The 11033-nt window shown below is 59.1% G+C and overlaps 2 protein-coding genes across 2 annotated transcripts in view; one reads left to right on the top strand and one right to left on the bottom strand.

Moving 5' to 3' along the window:
- Positions 1 to 2152: 2152 nt before the first annotated feature.
- AKT1S1 (AKT1 substrate 1) lies at positions 2153 to 8424 on the bottom strand. Its single transcript, XM_014592278.2, is given in 6 exon segments — positions 2153 to 2446; positions 3608 to 3777; positions 3847 to 3924; positions 5114 to 5397; positions 8092 to 8110; positions 8113 to 8424. Coding segments are annotated over 6 exon segments (726 nt in total). The 5' UTR covers positions 8144 to 8424; the 3' UTR covers positions 2153 to 2302.
- A 688-nt stretch (positions 8425 to 9112) lies between these two features.
- TBC1D17 (TBC1 domain family member 17) overlaps positions 9113 to 11033 on the top strand; it is a 10263-nt gene continuing 8342 nt past the window's right edge. The window contains exons 1-3 of the mRNA XM_006160210.3: positions 9113 to 9246; positions 9611 to 9709; positions 9931 to 10005. Coding sequence (XP_006160272.1) covers positions 9226 to 9246; positions 9611 to 9709; positions 9931 to 10005 — 195 coding nt within the window. The 5' untranslated portion in view covers positions 9113 to 9225. The remainder of the gene's footprint in view (positions 9247 to 9610; positions 9710 to 9930; positions 10006 to 11033) is intronic.

The following is an 11033-nucleotide window of genomic DNA, read 5'->3' as shown; positions in this document are numbered from 1 at the left end:
GACTCGCTCTCCCGGCTGGGGCGGGGCCCTCAGTCCCTCAGCGCGGCCTACCTCCGCCTCTCGGGCTGCAATGAGGGCCCCGGGCCAGCAGCGGGAGTGGGTCCTCTGTTCAGTTTTTCCTTTCGGCTTTGATTTCCAATCTCTGCTGGAAATAGTTACAGCGGGAGAAACTTTTTTCTGAGCCATAGTTACTGTAAGTCGAAGAAACCCCGCCCCCGACAGCGCCCCTAGTCCTAGATCGTTCTTGTTTTATCCTCGACGCTTCCGTTTTCTCGCCTATAAAGTGGGGATAATCGTTCCCACCTGGTAAAGTTACTAGGAAGATTAAAGGAGTGAATATCTGTAAACAGCCTAGGAGCATTTTTGAGCGGTAGCGATCCTGTGTTAGCAATCTCCGCCAGGATCTGCTGGGAGGTGGGCGGTAGTGGGCGATCCTGTGTTAGCACTCCCCGCGGTGATCTGGTGGGAGGTGGGCCGTAGTGGGCGATCCTGTGTTAGCACTCTCCGCGGTGACCTGGTGGGAGGTGGGCCGTAGTGGGCGATCCTGTGTTAGCACTCTCCGCGGTGACCTGGTGGGAGGTGGGCCGTAGTGGGCGATCCTGTGTTAGCACTCCCCGCGGTGATCTGGTGGGAGGTGGGCGGTAGTGAGCGATCCTGTGTTAGCACTCCCCGCGGTGATCTGGTGGGAGGTGGGCGGTAGTGGGTGATCCTGTGTTAGCACTCCCCGAGGTGATCTGGTGGGAGGTGGGCCGTAGTGAGCGATCCTGTGTTAGCACTCCCCGCGGTGATCTGGTGGGAGGTGGGCGGTAGTGGGTGATCCTGTGTTAGCACTCCCCGAGGTGATCTGGTGGGAGGTGGGCCGTAGTGAGCGATCCTGTGTTAGCACTCCCCGCGGTGATCTGGTGGGAGGTGGGCGGTAGTGGGTGATCCTGTGTTAGCACTCCCCGAGGTGATCTGGTGGGAGGTGGAGGTCACCTCTTCACTTGACCTAATTCGGCCCCAACTGCTCTCTAGCCTCCTGCTCTCTTTATTTAGGAAGTCCCTGCTGAAGGTTCCTGGCTTTGCAAGGAAACAGCCTCCCGAGCCTTCTAAAGACCATTCCTTAGATTAGGGTGAGGTAGGGTGGGGCTGGCAGGTGGGGTGTTGGTCAAGGGCACTGGACTCCCACATGGCCAACTGTGGTTTGAGTCTTGAACCTGGTGGCTTACTTTTTCACTCTGTCCCTCTCTGGTCAAATTAATAAAGTTTAATAAAATTATTTTTAAAAAATTAGGGTGCAATGGTCACACAGGACTGAATGCCCTCTCACCCATGAATCCCTGACCTGCAAGGTGGGGACAGTAACTCCAGCTTTGCACGGAGAATCAGTGAGATTCTGCCCAGTTTCAAAAATGCTTGTTGCAGGAACACCCACAAAACGCTTCACTCACTTGTCAGAGGTAAAACTTTAATCACAGAACACCCCTAACTCCCAATCCCCACCTTCCACTCTCTCCCCCACACCAGGGCCGGAGAGTGAGGCCCTTCACCTCCCCCCCACCTTGGGAGGACGAGGGCCCTTTAAGGCACCTGTGGGGGTCGGGGAGAGGCGGGAGCTGGTACCGCCCTGGATTCAGGGACGGGTTTCGACCGACAGGCTGTGGCCAGGCTGTGGCGATGGTACCAATAAAGGGGCGTCAGAGGAAAGGGTAGGATCAGGCCAAAACGACCCCAGCCCCAGTAGTGTGAAAAACGTAGATTCAAGGCTGGAGGCCAATTCTGGGAACAGGTGCGCTTGACCGCGTCCCCGCCAGGCTACAGCCAATCAGGAAGGAGAAATCAGGAAGGGCCGATGGTGACGCTCGGAGATCGGCCAAGCCCTGTGCAGGATAGGAGCCAATCAAGAGAAGCTGTCCAGTCATCCAGCTGAAGTGCAGCGCCAACACCCAATCCTGGGGCTCAGTTGTGCACTTTCAGGGATGGAACCAATACCGTGTGAGCAAAGCCCTTGTCGCCATGGGGAAAACGACCAAGCGGCTCCTCGTGGGGTTTTGAACTAGCCACGCCCTCGACCGGAAGCGATCCAATCACTTAAGATTCTGTCGCTGGGCGGAAAATGTGGCGACAGATCCAATCGGGAGACTGGACAGGTTCCGCTCTTCCGCGCGGGAGGCGCGGGACCTGGCAGAGACCGGTCAATCCCGGGGCCCTGGAGACTTGGGGAGTCTCGCCCAGGATCAGACTCAGATTGGCGACCCCGGGGGCGGGGCGGGGCTGTAACGTGAGGGGGCGGGTGAGGGCCGGGAAGCTCGCTCCCTGGGCCTCAGTATTTCCGCTTTAGCTTCTGGAAGTCGCTGGTGTTGAGCCGTGGCCGCGGAAGGTCCCCGAAGACGTGGGTGTCCTCGGCCTCGCGCAGCACTAGGGCACGCATACTCGCCGCGATGCGGTCCAAGTCGGGCGATGAGGGCTGCGGAGACGGCGACAGGGCGGGGTCAGCGCTGGCAGGGCCCCTGCCACACCCCTGCAGCCAGTCAGTGCCTGCTCCTGGGGCTCCAGCCGGTGCGCAGGGCATTCCCACTGGTGCCCCGCGACGCCCACTGCCAGCAGCGCCCTTCATCCTGTCTTGCTCCATGCAAGAGCCCTCTTACCCAGCTCTACTGCACCTCCTCCAGGAAGCCCTCTTCACCTGCCCCACTCTCCTCCCAGCTGCCTGTCCCACTGCCCTTCGTGTGTCAGAAGTCTGTGCGCCGACCACAGACTGTGCTCATTACAGGCGCTAATGTCTGAGGACCTGGACTGGGGATTCCATCACCTTCCAATCAGACCCACTAATTCTGAACGTCAGATATGCCTTCCCAGGGCTCAGTCTCCCCCTCTGAAAAATGGGGCTGGGACCAGCAGTTAGCGTAATGGCTGTCACCGAACTCCCATGTAGTCGACCACAGTTCAAGTCACCGAGTCACCTCACCGTCCTGCCAGGCCCTCCTTCTTCCTGCGGGGGATGGGACCATGGGGACACTGCTCTGAATGTCAGTTTACAAGTGAGGACACTGCCGTCTGAGGGGGTCAGGGACCCAGACTGCTTCCCTTGAAGCCCAGAGCTCCTTCCTGAAAGAAAGCTGGGTCCCAGTTCTCACTCTGCCCCTCAAGGAGTCACATGCCTGGCCAGTACCTCAATTTCCCCTCTGCTTTAGGGTGTTACACTGATGGGCAACGAGGACCCCCCCCAAGACCAGCCTAGCCCAGGAATCCCACACACAGGACTGTGAAGGGGGGACAGAGGGCGGGCGGATGAGGGAGGCATGCGCGGGGTGCGGGTGGGAGTGATCTCATTCACCAAGACCTCATTTCCCCATCTGGAGGGACTGCCAAAACACTCATGCTGCCCAGAGCAGGTGTTCTGTAAACCAAGCTGCTCGTGGAAAGGAGTGACGCCCCGAGGCACTAGGACACGCGAGGCTGCACCAGGCTCCGACCACAGGCTCCGACCAGGAACCTGCCTCTTGGGGTTGAGGGGAGGCTTCAACTGCTGACGGGTGACAGCAGCACCCAGGCCCGAGAGCTTCGTGGAGGAGCTGGCGCTGCACCCTCACAGCTGGCCTCCTCCCTCCCTGCATCTGCTCCTCACCTGCCCATTCTCCTCATCCGACGACCGCGCCTCTGTCCTCTTCTCCTTGAAGGCCCAGACGGGCACGGACACGGGCAGGGACTTGGCATACTGCTGAGTGGGCAGGGCTGTGGCAGGGGGCACTGAGTACGCTGGGGGGCCAGTGGGGGTCTCCTCGCTCAGGCTGCCATCTGAGAGAGAGGGTCGGTCTCAGCCCCTGCCCCCTGCCGGCCCTGGGGTGGGCAGTCAGGGCCACTCACCGTCTGTGCTCTCAGGGTCCGACTCACAGAAGGGGGGCAGGTCCTGGAGGGTGGTATCCTCGTCCATCACAAAGAGACCTGTGGTGGCGTCAGAAGCCAGGCCAGTGAGGTCCCCGCTGCACTCCCAGTGCCCCGACTCCAGCCACTGCCACCTCCCTGGGGCTTCTGTGACTGCTGCTCCCTGCCTGGAAGGTCGTCCCCAGTCACTGGCAGGGACAAATGCAGCACCTGCCCATCTGTGATGCTAACGTGACACCTCTAGGACCAGACTCAAAATACCAACAGAAAGGGACCAGCAGGGGGCATGTGGTTAAGGCGCTGGACTTCCACATAGTCGACTGGGCACCCGTGTTTGTGCTCAAAATCTCAAGAGAAGAATGGAGAACGGGCTGCAGCGTGGCCATCCCCCGGGGGGTGATTTCTCACTTGCTGTCTCTGTCTCTCTGGTGAGCGCATGTGCCTATGTCAAAAATCTCTCTTAAAAAAAAAAAAGGAAGTAGCACCAGGACTGGCAGGTGGTGTGGTGGTTAAGGGAGCTGGACTCACACACGGCCGGCCATGGTTCAAGTCCTGGACCTGGCAGCTTGCTTCCTCTCTCTCTCTCTGCCCCTCTCCGGTCAAACTAAATAAATAAAGTTAAATAAAATATTTCTTTAAAAAAAGTAATAAAGTAGCACCAAAAGGATTGGAACCCAGGACGCCTGGCTCGAGTTTGTGCCTGTCAGCCTACGTGGCTTTTCTCCAGCAATGTGAGGCCGGCCGTGGGTAACAACTCTGCACTGGGTTCCCTGCAAGCTCCTGCTCCTCCCAGAGCCCTAGTAGTACCGCAGCTTGTGCCTAGTACCCAACCTCCCGACTCCCGGCTAACAGCCGCCTGCTTCCTCCCTGGCCTTCTCTGCTGCTGGTTGAGTCCCTGACTCCTCGATAACTCTGTTGGCTTCTTTTGGGCGCTGGCGCCCAAACCGGAAGCCCTCTGGCTCTGCCCAGCTCCTCTCCGATGGAGCCTGCCCCACAGCCTCCACAAAGGATCGCCCCTTGAGACAAGGGCCCAGGCGTGATCCCAGTGGGAGCTGGCCCAGGACACCAGGGTAAGGGAGCTGATGTAAGCTCAGAGAGGGGAAGTTACCGGCTTAAGGTAACTCAGCAAACTCCAAGCAAGCCCGGACGGAGCCTGCAGCCTCGTCAGGACAAGCCCAGCTGTCCTCCCAGGATGCTGCTCCAGGCCCTGCCAAGCCCAAGCCACCAGTGCCCCACCCTGCCCCCTCCCCTCCATTATCGCTCACGCCCAGCCGATCCCCAGAGGTCTCTGTCTCTGTGGGCTCGTCCTCCTCGTCGTCGTCATCCTCCCTGGCCAGAGCAGGCCGGGGTGGGCTGGGCGCTGGGCTGGGCGGCTGTGGGATGGGGGGTGGCCCGGGGGGCCGGGCAGCAGCAGCAGCCCGGTGGGCCAAGGCCAGCAGACCCAGCTCCGTGCCCGTCCGTGCCCGGAAGCGCTCGGCTGCTCCCACTACGGCCTCCCACAGCTCCTCGGGGCGCCCTGACGCCATCCGCGCCCTGTGGGCCAGAGCAGGAGCAGCAGCTGAGCGTTCGAGCATGTCCCCACCCTCCTGCCCCTGTGTCCAACCAGCCCTCCCACCACCTGGCCTCTAAGCCTAGCATCTTCTCCACACCCCTCTGCCCCAATTCCTCATCGTCCATCCCTCCTGCCCACATCACTTCAGCCCTGTCCCTTGTGGGGCCACCAGCCACAGTGACCAAGGAGTACTGGATGTGTGAGGACTGTGCCAGACGCCCAGTGAGTGTGAAACCCACACCGAGCTTTGAACTCAGTACAAAAAAGGGGACATAAGACAGCTGAGCTGCGAGCTGCGGGGTAGCGGTCCGTGTGAAAACGGTCCGGTCACTCTGGCTGAGTGAGAGACATGCTTAAGCTTACACCTGTCCTCTTTCTACCCTGCCCACGGGGTGCCTAGGATAGTGAGAAGCACACCCTGGTTTGCCTGTTTCTGCCAGATGGAGCCCTGCACCAGCGCCTTGGCTCCCCTGGGCCTCCCCCGCCTCCCGTCGACCCAGCGCAGGACCCAGGGAAGTCTCTAAACCCAGGGCTAACAGCCCCCTCCCGGAGTGCCAGGACAAGGGCTCAGCCTGGCACTGGACGGCCCTCCGTTCTCCCCCAGCTTTCACTCAGCCCTCACCCAGATAGAGCCAGACCCTTCTCCGAGCCCCACGGCATCTGAGCAACCCCCCTCCAGCCCTTCCTCTGGGCATTTCCATCTGGTTCCACAACTGAGGCCTGAGTGCAGGCACTGGACAAAGGCACAAAGATGGTGGCTGCTCTGTGCTGGGCCCCACCCAGGGTTCTGCACTTCCTGCGAGGCTGCTCTGCCAGTCCCTCTGGAGTGGCCCTGACCCCCGGGATGCAGCAGATGTCTTCATTAGCCCCAGGGCCTGGGTAGCTCAGGTCACCTGAGCTCACGACAGCTGTACTGCAGTCTGCCTCCTCCCCCAGGCTAAGCCTCCAAGGTTAGCCTCAGGAATCCGGGGCAGGGGTATGGGGGTATGGGGTACTGATCCGACTCTTTCCAACCTGCTGTGTGACTCTAGGCCATTCACTGGCTTTCTCTGAGCCTCACTTTCTCCCCTGTTAGCCTGAGTGCTTGACTCAGAGAAGTTGGGCCACTCAGGAGCCTCCCTGGGTGTCACTGCCGGGAGTCGAGCAGTGACCTGGGTTTGCTGAGCACCTGCTCAGTGCAGGGACTCCACACCTCCCACCTCACTCACCATGGTGGGAGCGCTAACGTTACCCGAGCCTGCTGGGAGTAAGAGGTTCATCCAGCACTTTCACCCCACGCCGCAGGGAGAAGCTACTACCACCCCACTCTACAGCTGCAAACTCAGGCCCAGAGACTCTGTATCTTGCCCAGGATTACACACCAGAAGGAAGCAGAGCTGGGACCTGGACCCTAATGGTCTGGACCCAAGGCCTGTTCTTAACACCGACTGCCACCTGCGTGCCTACCTTATGAGGCAAGATTTATGATCTAATCCAGATGGGGAAAGTGAGGCACAGAGAACTTAAGATGCTAGTCAGAAGGCACACGGCTGGACAGACCAGATGTAGGGCAGAGACTACTGTCTGCCTGGCTCCAACACCCCACAGGGCTGGCGGGTGCCCAGGGCCTCAGGCGAACCCTTCATGTCTTCCTATCTGATGAAGAAGGAAATCGAGCCCTGGAGCAGGAAAGTGGCCCACAGTCACGCTGCTGGGCGGTACTAGGCCTGGGGTCTCACTTCCTTGGGTTCCTAACCCCCAATGAAGCCGGGAACCAGGGCTGGGGGATTCTGGGAAGAGTGGCCGGCAGGAAAGAACTAGATCTTGGGGCAGTTCAGCCCCGGGGTTGAACAGTGAACGGGCATGAGCAGGTACGTAAGGTCCACCCACATCACAGAGATGGCCAGGAAACAAAGAAGGTGGTCGGCTTACACAGACCTGCCACCAAGGCCCGGGGCTGAGTTGCCAAGCCCTTACCCTTCAGCTTCTGGAGGAAGTCCTGTCTCCTCCAAGGAACTGAGAGATGGAGAAAGCCCCCACCCCGTGGTGGGAGACGGGAGGGTGCAATAAGGTGACTGGCCCCTAGGAAGAAGTCAGTCGAGAAGAGAGCCAGCGAGCAGATGAAGGAAACTGACTAGGGAGAAGAAGAGAATAGTCTTCCGAGGAATGAGGGATGCTGCCAACACCTCCAAACTGTTAGTGCCCCTCACCCGAGGGAGGGCCCGAACATGCACGCGGCAGCCGAGGATGGAGCGAACGCCTGGGCTCTGCTGGGACGCGGAGACCTCTTCACCGCGCCCAGGGTCCAAGGAAAACCCACTTCGCTAGAAAGAAAACAGGAAGTCCCGCCCAGGTGGGGGCCAGAACCGGAAGTCCCGCCTTTGGACGGGTGAGGGGCGACCCAAGGCCCCCCGAGCCACCCCGCGACCCCTTGGACATGGTCCACGGTCAAGGCAAGGGGCCCAGTGGGCCTAGACACCGGAGGTAAGTCTGTCTAGGATTTGCCTCGGGTCAGAACGATGGTTCTCGCGGGAGACCCCTTTCCAGCGTTCATCAACGAATTGCTGGACGCCATCTACCCTCTGGTCTATGCAGGCCATGCCCGTTCCGTGAGCTGCTCACCCTCCCAGCGCCCCTCTGCCTCAGGACGGCCAAGTCCTCCCCACACCGTGGTTCACAACGCCGCCTCCACTCACGTGCCCGTAGCCAGCATGGCGGCCAGGCGCCGTCGCCGCCCTCAAAAGACATGGCGGCACGGAACGTCACTTCCGTGTAGCCGCCCCGCCTTCATCCCGCACACTCCGCCTCCCTTATCGTGGTACCCCGAAACCAAAATGGCAGCTACAACGACTTCACACCGAACGGTGGCGCAATGACGAAAGCAGGATGCCCATAGGAAAGATGGCGAATGAAAGGCTTCAGCAAGCACTGCAATGAGCCAGAACCACTTCGATGTGCCCTTAAAAAATATGGCCATCCGTACGTGCTCATGACCACACTTAACTACATAATTAACATGATCTGGCACCCTTCACCTATAAACGTCTTCCATAGAAATAGAAAAGCGATGACTGCTAGCGACATGGCAACCAGCTTGGATTCATCTGCCCATAACGTATATGGGCTCTCCCTCCTTCCAACTTAGCCCTCTTCCGCAAAAAAGTTGGCAAAGATCCAATATGGCAGTCCTTCTCGCTTCGGTTTGCCCAGCTTCAAGATGGCGGCTCATCCTGCTTTCTCGCGACGGTGACAGCAATCGTCTGGCACTGCTTCTTTTCCGGGGGTACTGACGACTTCACTCCGTTATCCCGAGTCCCTCAGTGCCTTTTGTGATGTACAGCTCCTCTCATCTTCTCTTCTTTTATCTGCTCTTTTCCAGCCTCTCGCTCTCGCACCACGCAGAGGAACGGGACTGCCTCGCATTAGCATGGCCTCAGCTGACCTGCATTGCCCGTGCCCTGGAGCAAAATGGCACCTATTTGGCTTCGATTCCAGTATTGAAGATGGAGACGGAAGTGGGCGTTCCGGGGAAAACTTCAGCTAGGGGTGGAGCTCTTGGACCTGCCCACTTGTTTACTTCGCGGTGAGAGCCGTCGCATCGCGCGTGCGCACGCTCGCTGGCCGACTCCACCTCTAGCATCTGCGCCATGTGACTTGGAGCCTCCTAGTTTTATCTCCCCAGTTTTTAAAATGGTTTCACCCACTCCTGCTCTAGAACGAGTAGGGGCGCTACTACTGTCCAGCCTGGAGGGAGAGTGTCTTTTCCGGATGTGACACTATGTTGACCCGGAAAAGGACGAGGCCGAGATAGTGGCGCCTCGGCGGCAGCTATGGAGGAACCTGGCTACAGGGTAAGCGTTGAGGACTCATTCCCTCGCTTCTGTTTATGCAAAAAGCCCCCATCCGGAGGCCCCCTTCGCCCCCAGGTCGTGCGAGGGCTCTGGGAGCCCGGCAGAGCCGCAGCAAATACTGTTGTTTATAAACGCGCCGTCACCCTCCCCTTGGCCGTGCTCGGGGGTGGGAGAATTGTTACTCCCGCCCCCTGGGCGTGAGCGACGCCCTGGCCCCGCCCCCGTGGACACTCGCGCACCCCGCGGCCGCCTGGTCTTTGGGCTGGACAGCTCCCGCCCTAGCCCTCAGTACTGGCCCCGGGCCCGGCCCGTCCCCTGCGTGTCCTTCCCCGCTCCGGCCCCGCCCTCACCGGTCCCTCCCCAGGTGGTGTTCGAGAAGCGGGGCGTGTACCTGCACACCAGTGCCAAGAAGCACCAGGACCCGGACTCTCTGATCGCTGGCGTGATCCGTGTTGTGGAGAAGGTGGGCCAGAAGGCAGAACCCGAGCGGGCTCTGAGCGGGCTGGAGGCTGCGTCTGAAGGAGTGTGGCCGGGAGATCAGACTTGGGACCCTTGGAAGGGTGAGGGTGGGAATGGGGATGGGTGGAGGCCGGGGAAGAGGTCTTGGGGTAACGGCGGAGACTTTGGAGAGAGTGGTCTGAGGAGCTGCCGTGACTTAGGCCCTCACTCCGCGCCTTTTCTCAGGACAACGATGTCGTCCTGCACTGGGCTCCCTTAGAGGAGGCTGGAGATTCCACCCAAATCCTCTTCTCCAAGAAGGTAGGTTCTCCTTGCTTCCTCCCTATCCACTCGCTTTCGTTTAGGTCTGAACGTGGAAGGTATTTAAGGAACGGTGCATTCTAGATCTCTCCGTAGGTGCCCATGTGACCCCGTTTGGGAAAGAAGTCCTCCCTTTCCTCAGTTTCTTCCTGCCTTTGTCTTTGAGGAGAGAGCTGCCCCCTCAGCCCCATTGCTCTTTGGGAGAGCTTTCCCAGGCTGCAAGGGGACAGCTCAGCTTTTGGAGACAAGTTACCTACAAGGGTGTAACTTGGGGCCAGCAGATGGCATAGCAGTTATATCACTGGACTCCCACATGGCAGACCACGGTTGAAACTCCAGACACTATGGCTTCAAAATCACGCTGGGCACGTGTGTGTGCGTGGCCGAGATGCTGGGAGGAGAATGGAGAAGGGGGCTGCGGTGTGGCCATCCCCTCCAGGGGGTGATTTCTCACATTTCCTCTCACTCTCTCTGTCTCTCTCCCCCTCCTCAGTGCACATGTCCTAAAGCAAACCTAAAAAAAAAGAAAGGAAGGAAGGAAGTGGCATTTCCTCTGGTGCAGTCTGCCCTCTAATCCAGAGAAGGACAGGACCTGAGTGAGACGCTCATCCACTTCAGTGCCCCCCACCTTGGGCAGAGTGCATCCCCTTCTCCCGGTCAGCCGTCTCCTGAGGCTGCCAATAGCCAGGCCCTGGGGGAGGCTGGGACCCAGACCCACCTGAACGCTCACCCCATGCTGTTCTTTTTCCCCTTGGTTTTTGCCATAGCAAAATGCACTCTCTGGAGAGAGGAAAAGTGAGAAATCACCCTACAGGGGGGATGACCATACTACGGTCCTTTCTCCTCTCTAGATTTTGGGCACATATGCACAGCGTGATTGTGAAGCTGCTGGGTCCAGGTTTTGAACTGTGTTTGGCCATGTGGCAGTTCAGTGCCTTAACCACCATGCCACCTGCTGCCTCCCCATTCTTTTGCTTTTTTTTTTTTTTTTGAATAATTATTTGGGGCCAATTCTTTTTTTTTTTTTT

The sequence above is a fragment of the Tupaia chinensis genome, unplaced genomic scaffold (genome assembly GCF_000334495.1).
Source record: "Tupaia chinensis unplaced genomic scaffold, TupChi_1.0 Scaffold000673_1, whole genome shotgun sequence".
Taxonomy (NCBI): domain Eukaryota; kingdom Metazoa; phylum Chordata; class Mammalia; order Scandentia; family Tupaiidae; genus Tupaia; species Tupaia belangeri.
The sequence above is the reverse complement of the archived record's forward strand: the minus strand, read 5'-3'. Positions and strand labels throughout refer to the sequence as shown.